At 46.5% G+C, this 22,029-nt stretch overlaps 1 protein-coding gene across 3 annotated transcripts in view; it reads left to right on the forward strand.

The window, feature by feature from the left end:
• The window catches only part of LOC119977122 (dTDP-D-glucose 4,6-dehydratase-like), a 69,998-nt gene extending 49,316 nt beyond the window's left edge, over window positions 1–20,682 (forward strand). Inside the window, exons 11-13 of one of the 3 annotated variants that reach the window (XR_005463123.1) lie at window positions 11,884–11,981; window positions 13,385–13,473; window positions 20,108–20,682. Coding sequence is in view for 2 of the 3 variants with exons in the window: in XM_038817741.1 (XP_038673669.1) it covers window positions 11,884–11,981; window positions 20,108–20,202 (193 nt within the window). In the remaining variant the exon portion in view is untranslated. Of the gene's footprint in view, window positions 1–11,883; window positions 11,982–13,384; window positions 14,235–20,107 lie in introns of those variants that run through there. The other 2 variants (XM_038817741.1, XM_038817742.1) reach the window with 2 other exon arrangements.
• Window positions 20,683–22,029: the final 1,347 nt, after the last annotated feature.

The raw sequence follows: 22,029 nt of genomic DNA on the forward strand, positions 1-22,029 counted from the left end.
CCATAGGCCTCCTTAACAGCTCTATCCACTTGAGTGGCAACTTTAAAAGATCTATGAACATAGACCCTAAGAGCTCTCTGCTCCTCCATATTGCCAAGAACCCCACCGTTAACCCTTCTTGGAGACATCCATGATCAGAGCACTGGCATGGTAGCACAGTGGCTGGCACAGTTGCCTCACAGCTCCAGGGTAATGCTTGATTTATTTTAGCTTCTTATCTACATTGGCAATTGCATATGAAAAATATTTATTGCAAGGCAACTAAAATTTTCAGGAAACTAAATTACTTGGAAATGATAGCATCCAAGGTGTTGTTCATTCAAATAATACAACATAATAATATTTATTGTCACAATTCAGCTTACATTACATTGCAATGAAGTTACTGTGAAAAGTCTCTAGTCGCCACATTCCAGCTCCTGTTCAGGTACACGCAGAGAATTCAGAATGGCCAATTCACCTAACAGCACGTCTTTCAGGACTTGTGGGAGGAAACTGGAGCGCCCGGTGGAAACCCACGCAGACACGGGGAGGACGTGCAGATAGTGATCCAAGCCAGGAATCAAACCTGGGACCCTGGCGCTGTGAAGCAATAGTGCTACCCGCTGTGCTACCATGCCGCCCGTCTAGGCTGTAGTGAAGGATGACATGCAGAAAACGATAGACCAGGCAGTTCCATGTTGGTAATAGGAAAAATAATGGAATGCCTACTAAAGGAGAAACAAGAATCGCATTGAAAAAACAGAATTATGATAATGAATAATCAGTATGGATTTCGAAAGAGAAAGTTTTTAATTTGGCTGGCCTCATCTTTGAAGAGGTAACAGAAAGACTAAAACAATGGTGATATAATAGATATAATTTATCTGGATTTGGGTATCTGGATTTATCTGGAAAGGGTAGTAATGCAGAGTTGCAGAGTCACAGAATGTTGAAAGCAGCATCCAACAAGGATCAGTGAAGTATTATTTTCTTGCCAAAATGTAATGTTTGGAAAGTAACAAGCTCAGGACTTCAGCTGACGATTGATGTTCTCGCTGCATCCTTTGAAAATGGTCAAGAAATTTGTCCTCGAACACTCCATGTCTTTGAGGTTTTGATGGTTTTAAACTTTCATTTGCCATTTCTTTCCTGTATATAACACACATGGGGTGGAATTCTCCGCTCCCCACGTGGCGTGGGAGAATCGTGGGAGGGCCTCCTGACATTTTTTACGCCCCCCTGGCGCTCCCAACGATTCTCTCCCTCCCCCCCCCCCCCCCACCCCCGGCTCGGAAAAATCGCCGCTCGCCGTTTTTCACGGCGAACGGCGATTCTCCGAGCCCGATGGGCCGAGCGGCCGGCCCTTCACGCCCATTTCACCACGGCAGCAACCACACCTGCTCACTGCATTCGTGAAACGGGTGCCAGATGCCCGCTTGGGACATCTAGGGGCCCGATTTGGACGGGAGCACCGTGACTGTGCTCCGGAGGGGACAGGCCCGCGATTGGTGCCCACCGATCGTCAGGCCAGCGTCCAAAACGGATGCACTCTTTCCCCTCTGCCGACCGGCAAGATCAAGCCGCCACGTCTTGCCGGGCGGCTGAGGAAAAAGACGGCCACCGCGCATGCGCAGGTTCGTGCCGTCTGCGCGATGAAGTCATCCGCGCATGCGCGGGTTGGAACCGGCAACCCGCGCATGCGCGGATGACTTCACATTCTCGGCGTGACGAGGTCGCGGCCGGGAAAGACGGAGGCCCGCTCCTAGCCCGGGTGGGGGTGAATTAGGTGCGGGGAGCGGGCTCCGAGGCCGTCGTGAACCTCGGCCGAGTTCACAACGGCCTTCACGAATTCGGCCCCCTGTGGAGAATTCCGCCCATTGGATTTGCATCATGGTTTGCATTGGCACAATTAAAGCCATAGTTCAAGAAATCATCTTTATACTGCTTTGTTCCCGATTTCAGTTTCTTCTCACCAGAGGTCCTGGAGCTCTGGATACAGCTCACACCAGCACTGCTTTGTCAGCCGTGGACTCTCCTGTGAAGCTCTCTCCTGCAGATTCAGTTGTGAGGTCCTGGCCTGTTTGTGTCTCTGGTGTTCTGTTCCTTATTAAAAAATAATCCATCTTCAGTTCTTCACACAATCCTGGTGCTTGCTTGCTGACAGCTACAAAATGGAGGAATCTCTCCTCCGTGATTTTGCATCCAAAACATGGACGCACAGGGTGTGTGATGCCAGTGTACATGCCGGATGCGTAACCTCTCTGCCGCTGCTTCTGGTGGAAAGACTCCATCATTCGTATTTAAAGGCCGGTCGTGGCCGTCATTCTTTTTGTATTTTGAAACTTTAATTCCAATAGCTGAGGTTTTCCAAGTTTATGACTTTTTACTGCTGAAAATTAAAGCAATTTCAGTTGAACACGTGCATTCTTAAATTTGCACACAAACTTTATTTTAAATATTCTCCCATTTCTTTAGAAATTTAAACAAGTATAGAAAAAAGTACAATCTTTACATACTATGACGTTAGACAAGATGAAATAACTTGTCAAACACACAGAATGTCACACTATTTCTTACTGGTTCCACTGCATTACACTATCCAAACATCCAAGTCACCTCCTTCTCCATTCATACCAAAAGCACTTACTTCCTGGTTACAGAGTGGTGACACAAAGTGATGACTGTGGAGGTTTCTTCCAGTGTTGACATGTGTCAGCTGTATTGACTGGCCTCATTCGATTGGTATTCCTCGCTGACAAACCTGACCTGGCCTCCCTCTCAGTGTCCAATAGCTGTTATTGTCATGAGATGCATCCATTCCAGTCACAGACTGCTGACCACCCCCAACTCATACTTCACATCGTGGGAGTGCAAGTGGACGTCATGTTGACCGTTGAACAGATTGACCAACGGAGCCGCAGGTCACATACTGCTGATCGGTGATGGGGGATGAGCCAAACATTGCAGAGGGTGAGCATCAGAGTGGAGCTCCAAGTTGTGGCTGGTGAGGCCACACCTGGAATATTGTGTGCAATTCTGGTCACCACATTGCTCCGGAGAGGGTGCAGAAGAATGTTGCCAAGGCTAGAAAAGTGTAGCTACGAGGAGAGATTGGATAGGTTGGGGTTATTTTCCTTGGAACAAAGAAAGCTGACAGGTGACTTAATTGAGGTATACAAAATTATGACGGGAAATGATAAATTTGTGTCCCTTGGTGGAGAATTCTAGAACCAGGGGACATAGATGATTCAAGATTATTGGCAGAAGGTGTAGAGGGGACACGAGGAAGAACCTTTTTACGCAGAGGGTAGTGGGAGTCAGGAATTCGCTGTCCGAGTTGGTGGTGGAGGCAGAGATCCTAAACTCTTTTTACAAATTACCTGGATCTGCACATTGGGTGCTGTAAGATTCAGGGCAATTGGCCGGGCGCAGGAAGGTGAAATTAGAAAGGGCACTTGAGCGTCCTCGAGCTGACATGGACAAGATAGGCCAAATGACCTTCCTGCTGTGCTGTATTGATTCTATGATTCCGTGGCTAACTAAGGAAATAAAGAATGATATTCAGTTGAAAGAAAAGATGGACAATGCTGCAAATATTAGTGGAGGCCAAAAGATTGGGAAAAGTTTAGAAACCAGGAAAGGACGACAAAATAAAAAAGGAGGGAGAAATTTAAGCATGAGAAAACGAGTCCGAAATATAAAAACAGACAGTAAAATCTTCTATAATGATATAAAAAAGAAAAGAGTAACAACAGAGTGTTGGCCCCTTGTAGAATCAGCTAAAGCAGCACACTTTAGCACCAGTCTGTTAGAAAACCAGAGTAATGTTTAGTTACGATATAATAATAATATAATCTTTATTAGTGTCACAAGTAGGCTTACATTAACACTGCAATAAAGTTACTGTGAAAATCCCCTAGTCGCCACACTCCGGTGCCTGTTCGGGCACACAGAGGGATAATTCAGAATGTCCAATTGACCTAACAGCACTTCTTTTGGGACTTGTGGGAGGAAACGGGAGCATCCGGAGGAAACCCACGCAGACACGGGGAGAACGTGCAGACGTTGCACAGACAGTGACCCAAGCCGGGAATTGAACCTGTGAAGCAACCATGCTGACCATTACATTCTCCAGTTTCCAAAGGGTCGCCCTCCCCGACTTGCTCCCAGGGGCTTTATACTAGAGGTCTGATTCCACCAGTTAAGGGAGAAACCCAGACCCCTCATTGCCACGGGGGCTCATTTCAGAGGGGTTCACCTGCAATCTAATTGTCCTGTTACATTCTCCCCGCCCCACCAAGTCCTGAGATACATCCATGTCTGCGGCCGTGTGTACTGGTGCCTTAGACGTCCTAGCCCAGTAAGGCCATCGAGGGCCGAACATGTGGCATCTGGTGGTGTGCACCAAACTGGGGAGCAGACCTTCTGCTTAGAGCATCTCAGCGTGGTTTTAGGCTCTGCAGTTGGTTCTGGCGAATGGCAATATGTCCAGTTCACCTCTGAATTAGTTCTTCAGCATGGCAGTTCAGCGTTCTGTACGTCTGAAAATTGGTTGCTCCATGGCATCAACTGGGGTGAAGGCGTCAGTTCAGCTGGAGGGGGTTTTGGTCCAAAACCTCTGGAATCGGACCCAGCATCTCTTGGATGGGCTCTCTGAGGTGATCCACATACCAGTTCGATTTGCGTTCTCTGTCCTTACTTGATAGCAGACAGGTCCTGTCTGGGCCAACACGATCCCTGGTGTCCAAATGAACTCCCGTCTCCAAGTTTTGGACGCCACTAGTTCTACTACGCAAAGGTGTGTAAGGGCGAACATCACCTTGGCGTCAACCTCGGCCCAATCCTGGCCTTCAAGCGGAATTTTCCCATCAATGTCTGGAGGACTTAACTCGCAGGCGACAACCCACAACAATTCAGTCAGTACAACCCCCATTGTGGCGTGTGACGTGATCCTGTACAAAAAGGGAACCGTGCCAGCCGCATCTCCCAAGACACGGAGGTCTGCTTCTTCATTCAGTTTTAAAAGTGTGGACGCCGCATTCCACCAAACAATTTGACGCTAGGTGGTACGGGACGGTGTTTACGTGTCGTGTCCCGTTTGGCGGCCATGAATGCCCCAATCTCCGCCCTTAGAAATGCTGTCCCATTATCCGAGATCAGCACCTCTGGTATTCTCTGCGTGCTGACATATTGCCGCAATCTGACGAAGGTGGCTCGAGCAGTCTTGCAGTGGCCGTCTATGACAATGGGGAACAACGCCCCCTGGAATGGTCCTGCAAAATCAATGTGGAGACAGGACCAAGGACCGCCCGGCCATTCCCATGGGTGGAGCGATGCCGCCGGTGGTAGCTTCTGGTGGCTCCTGGGATGGAGTGCAACGGTGGGCCATCTTCTCAATATCTGCGTCAATTCCTGGCTACCATGTGTAGCTGCGGTCCAACAACTTCATTTTTGATACTCCTGGATGTCCATTGTGGAGATCTTGTAAGCGGCGCTCCACCGCCATGCACGTTCCCCACCGTATGACACCGTTCTCGATGCACAACTCGGGAATTTTATTCGTCAACGCCATCAAGTCCCTGGCAAGGCGTGGTGTTGGGCCCCATATAGGATTATGTGTTGCACCCAGGACAACTGCGTGTCCTTGTGAGTCCAACTGCGAATCCGTGACGTGGTAATTGGCACAGAATCTATGAAATGGACTGCGGCTATCATTTTATCAGCCGATGCCTGTGCAGGCGGCCTGGTGGAGAGGGGGAGGCAGCCCAAAGCATCGGACCTGGAACTGTGTTCCAATATGTACTGGTATACCGCTAACAACAGAGCCCACCGCTTGAACCTGGCTGACACGATGGGGGAAATCACCCGGTCTTCCTTAAACAAAGATATAATAGGGGCTTATGATCACTATAGATGACAAACGGGTGTCTGTGGACCTACTAATGGAATTTTTTAAACTCCAAATACCACTGCAAAGCCTTCCGTCACAATTTGTGCGTAATTCTTTTCAACGTCGGCCAGTGTCTGAAACACGAACGCAATGGGACACTCTATCCTGTCATACATTCTATGGGTGAGGACGGCCTTGACCCGTAGGGTGAAGCATCGCACATTAACAACAGCGGCCTGCTTGGGTTGAAATGAGTCAGTGGGCGGAACGAGGATAGTTGTTTCTTCACAGTCACTGAAGCTGTTTCCAGGACCTGGGACCACTCCCAACGCTGACCTTATTTAGCAGACGGTGGAGGCAGGGTCAAGATTGAGGCGAGGCCCAAAATTGAGCATAGTTCAGTCGGTCTGAGTGGCACCGTGGCCTGACGAATGCCCTGCACTTTGTCCTCCATGGTTGCTATCAGTGGCGGTCTACACAATAGCCTCGGTAGGTAACCTCGGTTGTGTTAAAAACACATTTTTCCCAGCGAAGGTGGACCCCTGCTTCTTCAAATCACCAGAGGGCCTCAGCCAAATTTTCTAAACATTCTTTGTCCGATGAGCCAGTGATTAGGACGTTGGCACTCACGGGAGTTCGCGCAGGATGTCTTCCATTACCCGCTGGAAGATTGTGCAAGCGGAGGAACCGCAAAGGGAAGCTGGGTGTACTCGTATAGTCCTTGGTATGTATTGAGTTCCTCGAGTTTGGGGCCAAAAGCTGCTGCAAGTATGATTGGCTCATATTTAATTTGGAAAACGTGCGGTCGCCACTGAGCTTTGTATATAGGCCCTCTATGCGAGGGACTGGGTAACGATCCAGGCAGGAGGAGCGGTTGACCGTCATTTTGTAATCTCCTCAGAGGCAGATGGAGCCATCGGGTTTCAGCGCTAACACAACTGTGCCGCCCAGTCGGAGAACTGGACAGGGCGTATTATTGTTAACCCTTCAAGTTGGTCTGGCTCTGCGTTCACTTTGGAAAATAATATGTATGAGAGAGGCTGGGCACAGAAATATCTTGGCTGGGCATTCTGGTCAATGGTGATGCAGACCATCGCCCCTCTGATGGTGCCTAAGCCGTCTTGGAACACAGTGGGGAACGCAGAGATGTACAGCTTTTCAGTAGGGCAAGGGAAGAGCAAAAAGGGTGGCAGGCAGGAGTGATTAAATAACAATGGTGAATATGGTGCAGGTCAAATTTAGTTGGCAATGAGATCATAGAAATACCAGAGGACGTGTATTTTGTGACAGCAGAACGGCAGAGAAGGGAAGCATGAAAACTCGGACTAAGAGTAAGCTTCCATAGGTCATGAATGTGACAAAAGAAAGGCAGTGAGACTTCAAGGTTCCTTCTCTTTTGTTTCCTTTCTTATATAATTGATTGTCATGGGTGTGCCCCATGCCCTTTCTATAATCTTCAGTTTTCCACAACATCCTTTACCCTAACACCTGCTAGGCTAATAGCATCCAGAATTTCCAGTCTGGATGATAAGAAGTCATACCTACTTCTCTAACTATCAAGTGTTGTGTATTACTAACTGAATTGCTATTCTCTGCTCCCCCTTTCCTCAGCAGCCCAACGAAAAAGGAGCTCTATACCTTCTAACCTTCTGATTTGCTCCAAAGCTGCTACCCCACTCTAGGGTCAATTTAGAGAGCTGGGGTTTTCTTTACTGCCTCCTTAAATCTCTGTTCCTGCCTTTCCACCCTCAGCAATGAATAAACAGAGAGCACTTTGTGAATATCTTCGTCACCATCACCATAGACTATGGCAGCAGCTATCTCTGCTACATCCTCCAGTTTCCCTAACTCCTAGGTTCTCTAAGACTTTTGTCCCCATCAAATCTAACTCTTAAACAGCTTGACTCTCTTCCATTTCGCTCGGTGTTGACACTCTTGCCTCCATGAGAAGGTCCATGGTTCAATTCTAAATCCAGAGGTTTAGCATCTGATCTCAACTGACCTTCAGTACCATACTGAGGTAGTGATGCATTGTGGAGGTGCCTCTCAAATTACTGATTAAATTCAGATCGCAACATCCTGATTAGGTGGATGTATTAAAACCCATGGCATTATTTAAATAACAGGGCAATTCTGTTCACCAAAACTATTCCTCAACAAACACCACCAAAACATATTATTTGATGATCCATCTCATTACTATCTGTGCCGTCTTCTGTGCAAGTATTTGTCTAAATACAACAGTGACCAAATTCAAGATGTACATCACTGTGGAGGTGCTGTGGAATATCCCAAGGACATGAGGATTTTTTTTTCCTTTTATTTTCTCAATTTAAAAGAAATTCTTAGAATCATAGAATCTACAATGCAGAAGGAGGCCATTCAGCCCACCGAGTCTGCACTGGCCCTTGGAAGGAACACCCTACTTAAGCCCCACGCCTCTACCCTATCCCCTTTATCCCCGTAACCCAGTAACCCCACTTAACCTATTTTGGACACTAATGGCAATTTAGAATGGTCAATCCACTTAACATGCACACCTTTGGACTGTGGGAGGAAACCGGAGCACCCGGAGGAAACCCACGCACACACAGAAAGAACGTGCAGACTCCACACAGACAGTGACCCTAGCCGGGAATCGAACCTGGGACCCTGGAGCTATGAAGCAACTGTGCTAACCACTATGCTACTGTGCTGCCCACTGCTTTTCCTATGTCATCTCCTTTATTATCTTCACCTCCTTTTTCCATTTTCTTTTCAGTGATTCCCTTTATTCTCTCATTTGTGGTTGCCTTCCAACTTATTTTTTCTCCCCCACCCCCCAAGGCTCTTAAATTGGCTATTATTTCTCAGCACAGTCCCTCCATAATACAGTCTTGACTCTGCAATCCAGCTTTACGGAAATATTCATATCTGCAGAATGACTGCCTCTGCCCTAACCACAACCCCTCACCTGAAACATGCCTTTGTCCAAATTTAAATGCTCTGAATCTTTTTTGGTGACCTCCCATCCTCCAGCTTCCAGAAAGTCTACAAATCCAATCTTTACTGACTTTATTCTACTCTGCACCAAGCCCTACTCATCCATCAGTCCTACCTTTACTGCCTGAAGTGCGTTCTCTTTGCACAATTTAAACTTTTCATCAATGTCTTTCACTGCCTCTGTGATCACTCCATCCTATCTTCTTCAGCAATATATTCCTCACTCAACACACCATTCCCTTGTCTTTAGACGTTTGTGCACCTGATGACTTTATACTACTATTGGTGACAGAGCCCTCAGCTGCATGCAAGCTAGTCTGTCTCATTCAGTCCCTAAACTGCTCTATCTCTCCAATTGTCTCTTTAAAAAAAACTCATCAAAACTTCTCTTCAACCAAGAATCACCCACCCTACTTTTCCTTGGCTCCAGTTCCTTTTTTTATTTTGTGTGAGTATCTTGATTTTTTCATATTTCAAGCATTCCACAAATGTGGATTGTAGTTTTTGTCAGTTGTTCAGTTCTAACTGTACCATGCATTCTACTACAATGAAACCATTAAGAATTAGCCTACCAGAATTTTTCTCAGATAAACAAGCGTTGTGCTGGAGCCTTTTTTTTTTTGCATCCCTGATTTTTTTCGAGTAAAAACAGGTTCATTAAACTATTATCGTAATCCATACACTGGCTCATAACTTCCAGCTAGCGGTGGGAAGTCATGGACTGACAATTTTAAAAGAGAAATCTGCGCACTTACCTGCATTCCGGGAAGTGGGCTCAGGTAGGTTACTTGCTCAGAGGGTTGTTCCAGACTTGATGGGCCGAATGGCCTCCTTTTGCACTAGGAATTCTACGGTTCTATTCCATGATTCTAGGAAACCCGTGCAGACATGGGAAGAATGTACACCACATATTCACCCAAGGTTCGAATTGAACACGGGTCCCTGCAGTTGTAAGGCAGCAGTGCTAACTAGTGTGCCACCATGGTACCCATCTTAAATATGTTTCTGCCTTGTTACTTATTCATTTTTAATTATCTCATAATTAAATGATGTGTAGAAAATGTGAAAAAGGAGAATAAAAATATATTTTTAAAAAAAATAATTAATATGTTGTCTTCTGATGTTTTCAGTAAGAGGCATTTGTGGAAGCTTGTAAAGTTTAATGTAAAACATTTATTAACAAAAATAATTTTTATGAATACAAATCTTTGAAACCAATTAACATTCAACTTAACATTCAACTTTAATCAGCTGAATAATGACTAAGCTACCTCAACTTTTACTAATTTTTTGCATAAAATATATTTCCTCACTAAACACAATGGTTCTGTCTATTGTAGAAGGGAGGGAGAGAAAGGGGAAGGGGACAGGAGGGAGGGAAGAGAGGGTGCGGAGGAAGGGGAGGGCTTTGGACATATCAAGTGTTAATTGACAGGCTTAATGTCTGAAACCTGCAGTTGCTGAGGCAGTGTCCAATGGCACACATCTCTGACATAAATTTGGGATGTCCTTTGACAGTAACCTCTTAGGGATGGATGATTGATTGTATAATACCTGTCAGAGAGATAGTTCACATATCTTACGGAAGCTTGCACACATCAACAAAGGCATTAACTTTGTTACATCACTTGAAGTCATACTGAGACTTCTAAGGATGAACATTACACCAGAGAGATGCGTAAACAACTCAGCTTGAAATACATTGCAAAATCCAGAACTGCACTTCAGTGTCTGAATCAGCTGGAGGACAGGTATGCTATCATTAGTGTCCTTGAAGCAGTCAATAGCACCATTATTGAGGCCATGATCATCCAAAACCAACTCCGCTGGGCCGTCCATATGCTTCGGATGTCAGAGTCCCGACAGCCAAAGTAAATCTTCACCCAGCTTAAGGAAGGATCCCGAACAAGTGGGGGACAAAGGAAGCTCTTCAAAGACACCTTGTAGGCTTATCTCAAGAACATAGACGTCAATACCTGGGAGACCTTTGCTCAGAAGAAACCGACTTGGAGGAACCTCCTGATTGAAGGGTCACAATTCTTCGAGAACACCAGACAACAAGAGGAGACTCAGAAAAGGAGTCTGAGAAAGGAATACCCGAGACTTTTTGTCCAAGCACTGTGCCACCTTTCAGAAACTCCAGCCAAGTGAGTGATTGGAGATGCGGCTCTAGGATCGGGGTCATCAGCCGCGGACCCACAGAACCCATGACCAGTAACACTGAGTATCTTAGGTGCACAGTCATACTCGTTGGAAAGTGATTACCGCATTCTATCCATTATAGTTCCTTTAATGGAATTAACATCCACATGACAAATCAAAATTTAAAGAACATTATTCTTTACTTCTGTAACTTCAAACTCACTTTATACAGTAAAGTACCCTTTTAATGGAATTGACAGCCTCATGACAAACCAAAGGTTAACAAAATTAAAAATATATCTTTTCATTTTATTTGTATTTTAAACGTATTTATAAATGCTGAACACTAATAATATAAAACATTAACCTACCAGAAAATATCTCCTGCCTCTGCTAGACCTATCATTTTCAGTGTAAATAAAAAGGTGTAAAAACTCACCTAAACTCCGGGTAAGTGGTCCAAGTTAACGTGTGTAGCTGGATTTTCATTCAGCAGCTCCAGTGTAGCGCAGGGCTTCAAGCCATCAAAACAAATACCAGGGGTTTAAACGCCATGGGCTTCCGCCGCTCATGCCGGTACGCCCGCATTTCCGGGTTGTCTTGTGTGGCGCACCAGCAACTTAAGTTGCTGGCTGGAGAGGAAGTTACTGGCCATAAATTATGGAACTACATGCCACATGCCACTGGCTGTAGTCATAGAATATTTCTTGTATTGATCCAGTTTGTTGGAGTAAAGCATCTTGGGTAAACCTTTTTATATGATATGAATCAGATTATATGATTTAATCAGGTAATCTGATTCAATTCAGGAATGTGACTGAATATAGGATACTGTACTCCAGTCAAATATCTTAATGCTATTTTAAAATTTACGTTTTGTTCCCTAGGCCTTCCAATGATTTGAATTATCCAATGAATTCAAAAAAACTGCACAGACTTGGTTGGAAACCCAAAGTAGCATGGGAGGAAGGAATTAGAAAAACAAGTATGGTTATTCTTTAGAATATTTTTCAACTGCTCGAAATTTGTGCTGAACAATTGCAATAATTACACTACCTATTAATTGACCCCAATTATCTTTTTATTTTAGCTTCATGTACGTATCTAGTGTTGCATCCTTTATTGCACAGAGAATGTTTTTAGTGATATATACAGACAATCTGAATGCCATTTTTTTCTTCATGGAATGAATGCATAACTAGTAAGGTCAGCATTCCTGCCCATTCCGAATTTCCCTTGAGAAGATAGTGAGGCATTTTTTTTGAACGGTTGCAGTCACATGGCGCAGGTACATCCGCAGTGAACTCAGGGAAGGAGTTCCACGGTTATGACCCAGCGACAGTGAAGGAGAGGTGATATAGTTCCAAATTGAGATAGTGTGTGACTTGGCAGGACACAATTTCCAGGCGCCTTCACTGCGATGCTGACTGCGGCAGGACACCGGTCCCAGACTGCCTCACTGTGATACTGTTGATCAGCGGTTCCCGTTGATCAGCAGTTCCCATTGATCCCAAGTCACTTTCTGAACTGTGATATCACCTTGAAACATCGGCGTTATATGTTTTCACTGCAGTATAGGCCTCTCTCTTATGAATGTAAGTTGACCGCTACATTCACCACTTTTACAACATTTAAATTCATTACAGTACTTTTCCTAATGGAGGAAGTGCCAAATTGCAATCCGAACTGTAGACAATATGCGGGGGAACTCTCAGTATTATGTTTTGGCCTGAGATTTAAATGCCCAATGATTTTAGCTTTGAATAAAATGGCCCTGTTGTCGAATCTGAAAAGAAATCTAAACACATTCTGCACTCCATTGATTGACCATCAATCTGCTTTGAAATGGAATTCAAACAACAGGCGTAGCTTAAAGAAAAGACCATATGGTATTTCAGATTAATTGGGCTCCATTGTTGACATTTCCCGTGATTCTTTTAGCTAGTTGTGGTTACTATGCATACATGCTGTCAGGGCCGGCCCAAGGTACCGGCAACTCGGGCAGTCGCCCGGGGCGCCATGTGCTGGGGGGCGCCAGAGACTCGGGTCCCGCGCATGCGCAGTTGGGCTGGTGCCAACCAGCGCATGCGCGGTGGCCGCCCTCCCCCAGGGTGGCCCCTTCCGCCCCCTCCGTCCGCCCCCTCCGTCCCCCTACCATCCGCCCCGCTCCCTCGGCCCCCGGCCCCGCCCCCCCCCTCCCTCGGCCCCCCTGGCTCCCCCCCCTCGGCCCCGCCCGGGGCGCCAGCAACCCTAGTGCCGGCGCTGCATGCTGTGATGACCTGAAGACTTTAGGGATATTGGATACTGAGGGGTTGTGCAATTTAAGGGTTAAAAGCTTGGAGTTAGATTTTGTTTGACTGCTTTTTTTTAAATAATTCTGTTTTGCAGGGCCTGGGTGATTTTAGAAGCCAGAAGGTGAAATTGACAAACGAGTATGTTTTCAGTCTGGATCAATGGACTGTGGTTTGACTGGGGAGGTCTGTGGAAAGTTCATGTGCTTTGCAGTCTGCAAATATAATTTATTTTAGCTTGGGGAGATTCGGGTATTGCTGGGTGGAGCCAAGAAACGGAGTGAGACATTTTGAAAAGCCAACGAGGCAGTTATTTTTTTCAACGTTTTGGAGAGAGAAGTTCAATTCTGATCTGCCTGACGCTGACACAATTATCCCACAGTAAGATAGATTGAGAGCTGGATGTTTCTCTTCTTGTTGTTTAAAGGGAAATTGAGTAGTAGTGTTTGTCTTCTCGGGAGTGAAGTTGAAGAAGTTAATATTGGATTCATAATAAAGTTTTGATTTAAAAATACCAACACCCTATTTATTCTTGCAAACACGCCTGGATGGAATCATTCTTTCCGCACGGTCTCACAAATAAACTAAAATATTGGGGTTTTGGTCCAGTGTCCCAGCCATTGTTGGGGTCTGGTCTGGGTTTCGGTCATGTGTCCTAGCCATTGTTGGAGTCTGGTCTGGGTTTTGGTCCAGTGTCCCAGCCATTGTTGGGGTCTGGTCTGGGTTTCGGTCATGTGTCCCAGCCATTGTTGGGGTCTGGTCTGGGTTTCGGTCCAGTATCCCAACCATTGTTGGGGTCTGGTCTGGGTTTTCGTCCAGTGTCCCAGCCATCGTTGGGGTCTGGTCTGGGTTTCGGTCATGTGTCCTAGCCATTGTTGGGGTCTGGTCTGGGTTTTGGTCCAGTGTCCCAGCCATTGTTGGGGTCTGGTCTGGGTTTCGGTCCAGTGTCCCAGCCATAAGACATAGGAGTGGAAGTAAGGCCATTCGGCCCATCGAGTCCACTCCGCCATTCAATCATGGCTGATGGGCATTTCAACTCCACCTACCAGCATTCTCCCCATAGCCCTTAATTCCTCGCGACATCAAGAATTTATCTATCTCTGCCTTGAAGCCATTTAGCGTCCCGGCCTCCACTGCACTCCGCGGCAATGAATTCCACAGGCCCACCACTCTCTGGCTGAAGAAATGTCTCCGCATTTCTGTTCTGAATTTACCCCCTCTAATTCTAAGGCTGTGCCCACGGGTCCTCGTCTCCTCGCCTAACGGAAACAGTTTCTTTGCGTCCACCCTTTCTAAGCCATGTATTATCTTGTAAGTTTCTATTAGATCTCCCCTTAACCTTCTAAACTCCAATGAATACAATCCCAGGATCCTCAGCCGTTCATCATATGTTAGACCCGCCATTCCAGGGATCATCCGTGTGAATCTCCGCTGGACACGCTACAGTGCCAGTATGTCCTTCCTGAGATGTGGGGCCCAAAACTGGACACAGTACTCCAAATGGGGCCTAACCAGAGCCTTATAAAGGCTCAGTAGCACATTGCTGCTTTTATATTCCAACCCTCTTGAGATAAATGACAACATTGCATTCGCTTTCTTAATCACAGATTCAACCTGCATGTTTACCTTTAGGGAATCCTCGACTAGCACTCCCAGATCCCTTTGTACTTTGGCATTATGAATTTTCTCACCGTTTAGAAAGTAGTCTATGCTTGGATTCTTTTTTCCAAAGTGCAAGACCTTTCATTTTCTCACGTTGAATTGCATCAGCCATTTCCTGCACCACTCTCCCAAACTGTCTAGATCCTTCTGCAGCCTCCCCACTTCCTCAGCACTACCTGCCTGACCACCTAACTTCGTATCATCGGCAAACTTTGCTAGAATGCCCCCAGTCCCTTCATCCAGATCATTAATATATATGGTGAACAGCTGCGGCCCCAACACTGAACCCTGTGGGACACCGCTGGTCACCGGCTGCCATTCCGAAAAAGAACCTTTTATCCCAACTCTCTGCCTTCTGTCAGACAGCCAATCCTCAACCCATGCCAGTAGCTCACCTCGAACACCATGGGCCCTCACCTTACTCAGCAGCCTCCTGTGTGGCACCTTATCAAAGGCCTTTTGGAAATCCAGATAGACCACATCCACTGGGTTTCCCTGGTCTAACCTACTTGTCACCTCCTCAAAGAATTCTAACAGGTTCGTCAGGCACGACCTCCCCTTACTAAATCCATGTTGACTTTTTCTAATCCGACCCTGCTCTTCCAAGAATTTAGAAATCTCATCCTTAACGATCGATTCTAGAATTTTACCAACAACCGACGTTAGGCTAATTGGCCTATAATTTTCCATCTTTTGTCTTGACCCTTTCTTGAATAAGGGGGTTACAACAGCGATCTTCCAATCGTCCGGGACTTTCCCTGACTCCAGTGATTTTTGAAAGATCTCAACCAACGCTTCCGCTATTTCTTCATTGTTGGGGTCTGGTCTGGGTTTTGGTCCAGTGTCCCAGACATTGTTTGGGTCTGGTCTGGGTTTTCGTCCAGTGTCCCAGCCATTGTTGGGGTCTGGTCTGGGTTTCGGTCATGTGTCCTAGCCATTGTTGGGGTCTGGTCTGGGTTTCGGTCCAGTGTCCCAGCCATTGTTGGGGTCTGGTCTGGGTTTCGGTCATGTGTCCCAGCCATTATTGGGGTCTGGTCTGGGTTTCGGTCCAGTGTCCCAGCCATTGTTGGGGTCTGGTCTGGGTTTTGGTCCAGTGTCCCAGACATTGTTGGGGTCTGGTCTGGGTTTCGGTCATGTGTCCCAGCCATTGTTGGGGTCTGGTCTGGGTTTTGGTCCAGTATCCTAGCCATTGTTGGGGTCTGGTCTGGGTTTCGGTCCAGTGCCCGAACCATTGTTGGGGTCTGGTCTGGGTTTCGGTCCAGTGTCCTAGCCATTGTTGGGGTCTGGTCCGGGTTTCGGTCCTGTGTCCTAGCCATTGTTGGGGTCTGGTCTGGGTTTCGGTCGTGTGTCCTAGCCATTGCTGGGGTCTTATAACATAGAACAGTACTGCACAGAACTGGCCTTTCGGCCCTCGATGTTGTGCCGAGCCATGTCCGAAACCTGTCATTCTGGGGTGCTCCATGTGCCTATCCAATAACCACTTGAAAGTTCCTAAAGTGTCCGACTCCACTATCACAGCAGGCAGTCCATTCCACACCCTAACCACTCTCTGAGTAAAGAACCTACCTCGACATCCCTCCTATATCTCCCACCCTGAATCTTATAGTTATGCACCCTTGTAACAACTGCATCGACCCGAGGAAATAGTCTCTGAACGTCCACTCTATCTATCCCCCTCATCATCTTATAAACCTCCATTAAGTCTCCTCTCATCCTCCTCCGCTCCAAAGACAAAAGCCCCTGCTCCCTCAACCTTTCCTCATAAGACCTACCCTCCAAACCAGGCAGCATCCTGGTGAATCTCCTTTGCACCCTTTCCAATGCTTCCACATCCTTCCTATAGTGAGGTGACCAGAATTCTGGCCATATTTCTGATCTGGGTTTCGGTCGTGTGTCCCAGCCATTGTTGGGGTCTGATCTGGGTTTCGGTCCAGTGTCCTAGCCATTGTTGGGGTCTGGTCTGGGTTTCGGTCCAGTATCCTAGCCATTGTTGGGGTCTGGTCTGGGTTTCGGTCCAGTATCCTAGCCATTGTTGGGGTCTGGTCTGGGTTTCGGTCCAGTGTCCTAGCCATTGTTGGGGTCTGATCTGGGTTTCGGTCCAGTGTCCTAGCCATTGTTGGGGTCTGGTCTGGGTTTCGGTCGTGTGTCCTAGCCATTGTTGGGGTCTGGTCTGGGTTTCGGTCATGTGTCCTAGCCATTGTTGGGGTCTGGTCTGGGTTTCGGTCCAGTGTCCCAGCCATTGTTGGGGTCTGGTCTGGGTTTCGGTCCAGTATCCTAGCCATTGTTGGGGTCTGGTCTGGGTTTCGGTCCAGTATCCTAGACATTATTGGGGTCTGGTCTGGGCTTCGGTCCAGTATCCTAGCCATTGTTGGGGTCTGGTCTGGGTTTCGTTCCAGTGTCCCAGCCATTGGTGGGGTCTGGTCTGGGTTTGGTCCAGTGTCCCAGACATTGTTGGGGTCTGGTCTGGGTTTCGGTCATGTGCCCTAGCCATTGTTGGGGTCTGGTCTGGGTTTCGGTCATGTGTCCTAGCCATTGTTGGGGTCTGGTCTGGGTTTCGGTCCAGTGTCCCAGCCATTGTTGGGGTCTGATCTGGGTTTCGGTCCAGTATCCTAGCCATTGTTGGGGTCTGGTCTGGGTTTCGGTCCAGTATCCTAGACATTATTGGGGTCTGGTCTGGGCTTCGGTCCAGTATCCTAGCCATTGTTGGGGTCTGGTCTGGGTTTCGTTCCAGTGTCCCAGCCATTGGTGGGGTCTGGTCTGGTTTTCGGTCCAGTGTCCCAGCCATTGTTGGGGTTTGGTCTGGGTTTCGGTCCAGTATCCTAGCCATTGTTGGGATCTGGTCTGGGTTTCGGTCGTGTGTCCTAGCCATTGCTGGGGTCTGATCTGGGTTTCGGTCCAGTGTGTCCCAGCCATTGTTGGGGTCTGGTCTGGGTTTCGGTCGTGTGTCCTAGCCATTGTTGGGGTCTGGTCTGGATTTTGGTCCAGTGTTCCAGCCATTGTTGGGGTCTGGTCTGGGTTTCGGTCCAGTGTCCCAGCCATTGTTGGGGTCTGGTCTGGATTTCGGTCCAGTATCCTAGCCATTGTTGGGGTCTGGTCTGGGTTTCGGTCCAGTGTCCTAGCCATTGTTGGGGTCTTGTCTGGGTTTCGGTCCAGTGTCCTAGCCATTGTTGGGTCTGGTCTGGGTTTCGGTCCATTGTCCTAGTCATTGTTGGGGTCTGGTCCGGGTTTCGGTCCTGTGTCCTAGCCATTGTTGGGGTCTGGTCTGGGTTTCGGTCCATTGTCCTAGTCATTGTTGGGGTCTGGTCTGGGTTTCGGTCCTGTGTCCCAGCCATTGTTGGGGTCTGGTCTGGGTTTCGGTCGTGTGTCCCAGCCATTGTTGGGGTCTGGTCTGGATTTCGGTCCATTGTCCTAGTCATTGTTGGGGTCTTGTCTGGGTTTCGGTCCAGTGTCCTAGCCATTGTTGGGGTCTTGTCTGGGTTTCGGTCCAGTGTCCTAGCCATTGTTGGGGTCTGGTCTGGGTTTCGGTCTATTGTCCTAGCCATTGTTGGGGTCTTGTCTGGGTTTCGGTCCAGTGTCCCAGCCATTGTTGGGGTCTGGTCTGGGTTTCGGTCCAGTGTCCCAGCCATTGTTGGGGTCTGGTCTGGGTTTCGGTCATGTGTCCCAGCCATTGTTGGGGTCTGGTCTGGATTTTGGTCCAGTGTCCCAGCCATTGTTCGGGTCTGGTCTGGGTTTCGGTCGTGTGTCCCAGCCATTGTTCGGGTCTGATCTGGGTTTCGGTTGTGTGTCCTAGCCATTGTTGGGGTCTGGTCTGGGATGGTAATATGATTCAGTATCAAATGCTCCAGAATTAATTAACTGATTAGGAGAATGGTGTTCACATTTTGATAGGTTTAAGAGGTTATTAAAGAATTATCTGTCTATGATGTAAGTGGATAAGTATTTTTTGTCAGACTGATTAACTGCTGATGGAGATTTCCATTTTGGAATCTGTTTTATGGATAAGAGTTGTTTTCGGTATGAAGCATCTTTGAATATGACAGCTGAATTTAGCAGTTAGAATTTTTATTTTTTAAAGTTTTTTTCTAGGATATCTTGAGGTCTGTCCACAATGGATACACTGAATGGCAATGAGAATACATGGGGTATGGATGGTATTGGCAAGGAGTGGCACGTGAGGACTGAGCGCCTGACATTGATCATTAAAACTGGGCCAATTTCTCAGTAAACAGAGGCGAGCCTCCCAGCCCATGAGTCTGGCCATCTGCCTGCCTCAGTCCTGTCTCCGGAAGCCGTAGCCCTGATTCATCCCGCACCTTCCTAGATGGAAATATGGCAAAGCCACAAGATAGGTATTTTGATTTTTAAAGTTTCCCAACTCAACCTTCCAGTCTCATCTGCAAAAATGTGGACCCTCGGGTTCATTCTTCAACAGTTGGAGGTTAATTTTATTTCAGTGATAGATAGATAGAGAAATGCAGCACAGATCAGGCCCTTCGGCCCACGATGTTGTGCCGAACTTTTGTCCTAGGTTAATCATAGAATTTTGGACATTAAGGGCAATTTATCATGACCAATCCACCCAACCTGCACATCTTTGGACTGTGGGAGGAAACCGGAGTACCTGGAGGAAACCCACGCACACACGGGGAGGATGTGCAGACTCCACACAGATAGTGACCCAAGTCGATATCGAACTTGGGACCCTGGAGCTGTGAAGCAATTGTGCTATCCACAATGCTACCGTGCTGGCTGAATCCCCAAACTGTTCAGCGGAACTCAAGAAACAGGGAAACAAGTAACTAAAATGTTTTTGACTTTTTAAAAGTAAGGAGGGAGAGAAAAGTATGGCAAAATTGAAGTGCTTAATTAAATATTTCACTCATAATATCTCAAAAAATAATTGCTATATTAAATTTTAACACGTGCTGGTGGTGAAAGTGAAGGAATTATGATTACATTTATATTTCTGGATATACTTTAAGAGCGAAAATTAGTGGAAAACATTTTCAGGTCTCAAAGAACAATCTGTTATGATGGCTTAAATTCAGTTTTGCAGTTTGCTTTCTTGAATAGGTAATAACATTCTGCAGCGACAATTATCGTTTTTTTTAAACTCTTCTCAATAACTTAACTGTTTCTTTGTTTATTTCACCATTAGTTGAATGGTATCAAGAAAACTTCTACAACTGGCCAAATGCAGAAACAGCACTAACTCCTTTTCCATCATCAGCACTTTATGAAAGATGCCAATGATTGTAGTTTTACACAGATCACAGCAACTCTACCTCACCTGGAGCTTCAAGTGGATATTTTTGTGTGTTACAGAAGGGCAAAGGAATAACTAACACAGACGAACTCTACTTTTTAATTGTTAATATGTTGATACTTGAAATGAATTTATTACGGTTATATGTGTAACAAGGGCATGACCTGGCTAAATTATGTCTGAATTATGTCTTTTTAAAAATATACTATTTTGGGAATAATTTTCTCCAGTACCAATTAGCATTGGCGGGCCCTTATATGCAAAATCGTCATTGCAAATGTGATAAGTGAGCTTTGTAAAGGTGCAGGAGCCTAATCATTATGGTACTGTATTGGCATTCCAGAGATTTCCAGAGTGGGCAGCACGGTAGCATTGTGGATAGCACAATCGCTTCACAGCTCCAGGGTCCCAGGTTCGATTCCGGCTTGGGTCACTGTCTGTGCGGAGTCTGCACATCCTCCCCGTGTGTGCGTGGGTTTCCTCCGGGTGCTCCGGTTTCCTCCCACAGTCACAAAGATGTGCATGTTAGGTGGATTAGCCATGATAAATTGCCCTTAGTGTCCAAAATTGCCCTTAGTGTTAGGTGGGGTTACTGGGTTATGGGGATAGGGTGGAGGTGTTGACCTTGGGTAGGGTGCTCTTTCCAAGAGCCAGTGCAGACTCGATAGGCCGAATGACCGCCTTCTGCACTGTAAATTCTATGATAATCTATGATTTCAAATCCTACTGTGGAAAGTGGGGAATTACATTCATTAAAAATCAGGTGATTTGCAGGCTGGCATCAGATGAAATAATCATGAAGCTGCTGGATTGTCATACCATAAGACATAGGAGCAGAAGTAGGCCACTCGGCCCATCGAGTCTGCTCCGCCATTCAATCATGCCTTCTCCCCATAACCCCTGATCCACTTCCCAATCACGAACCTATCTATCTCTGTCTTAAAGATATTCAGTGATTTGGCCTCCACAGTCTTCTACGGCAAAGTGTTCCACAGATTCACCACCCTCCGGCTGAAGAAATTCCTCCTCATCTCTGCTTGAAAGGATCGTCCCTTTAGTCTGAGATTGTATCCTCTGGTTCTAGATTTTCCTACAAGTGGAAATATTTTCTCCACATCCACTCTATCTAGGCCTCGCTGTATCCTGTAAGTTTCAAACAATAAGATCCCCCCTCGCCCTTCTGAACTCCAACGAGTACAGACCCAGAGTCCTCAACCGTTCCTCATACGACAAGCTCTTCATTCCAGGGATCATTCTTGTGAACCTCCTGTGGACCCTTTCCAAGTCCTGCACTTCCTTCCTTAGATACTTCCAAAACTGCTCACAATACTCCAAATGGGGTCTGTCCAGAGCCTTAGAAAGCCTCATAAATACATCCCTGCTCTTATATTCTGGCCCTCTCGACATGAATGCTAACATTGCATTTGCCTTCCTAACTGCTGACTGAACCTGCACGTTAACCTTAAGAGAATCGTAAACAAGGATTCCCAAGTCCCTTTGTGCTTCTAATACAAAGCAACTGGATAAATAATGTTCTTCGGGGAAGAAAACTTGCCATCCTTTGTGTGCGATTGTGTCCAATCCACACTGCACGGTTAGCTCTTGACTGTTATTTGGACCAATAGAGAAGAACAGTAAATGCAACTCAGCCAGTTTTGCCCATTTGGACAATAAATGCTTGCCTCGTCAACAGTGCTCACACCATGAGATTGGGAACAAAATTTAATATATTTTATATTTAACCAAGTAAAGTCTAATAATATAATTTTTAGTTACACTGTTATTGGATAAGAATAACAATTATTTTAATATTT

The sequence above is a fragment of the Scyliorhinus canicula genome, chromosome 14, assembly GCF_902713615.1.
Source record: "Scyliorhinus canicula chromosome 14, sScyCan1.1, whole genome shotgun sequence".
Lineage (NCBI taxonomy): Eukaryota > Metazoa > Chordata > Chondrichthyes > Carcharhiniformes > Scyliorhinidae > Scyliorhinus > Scyliorhinus canicula.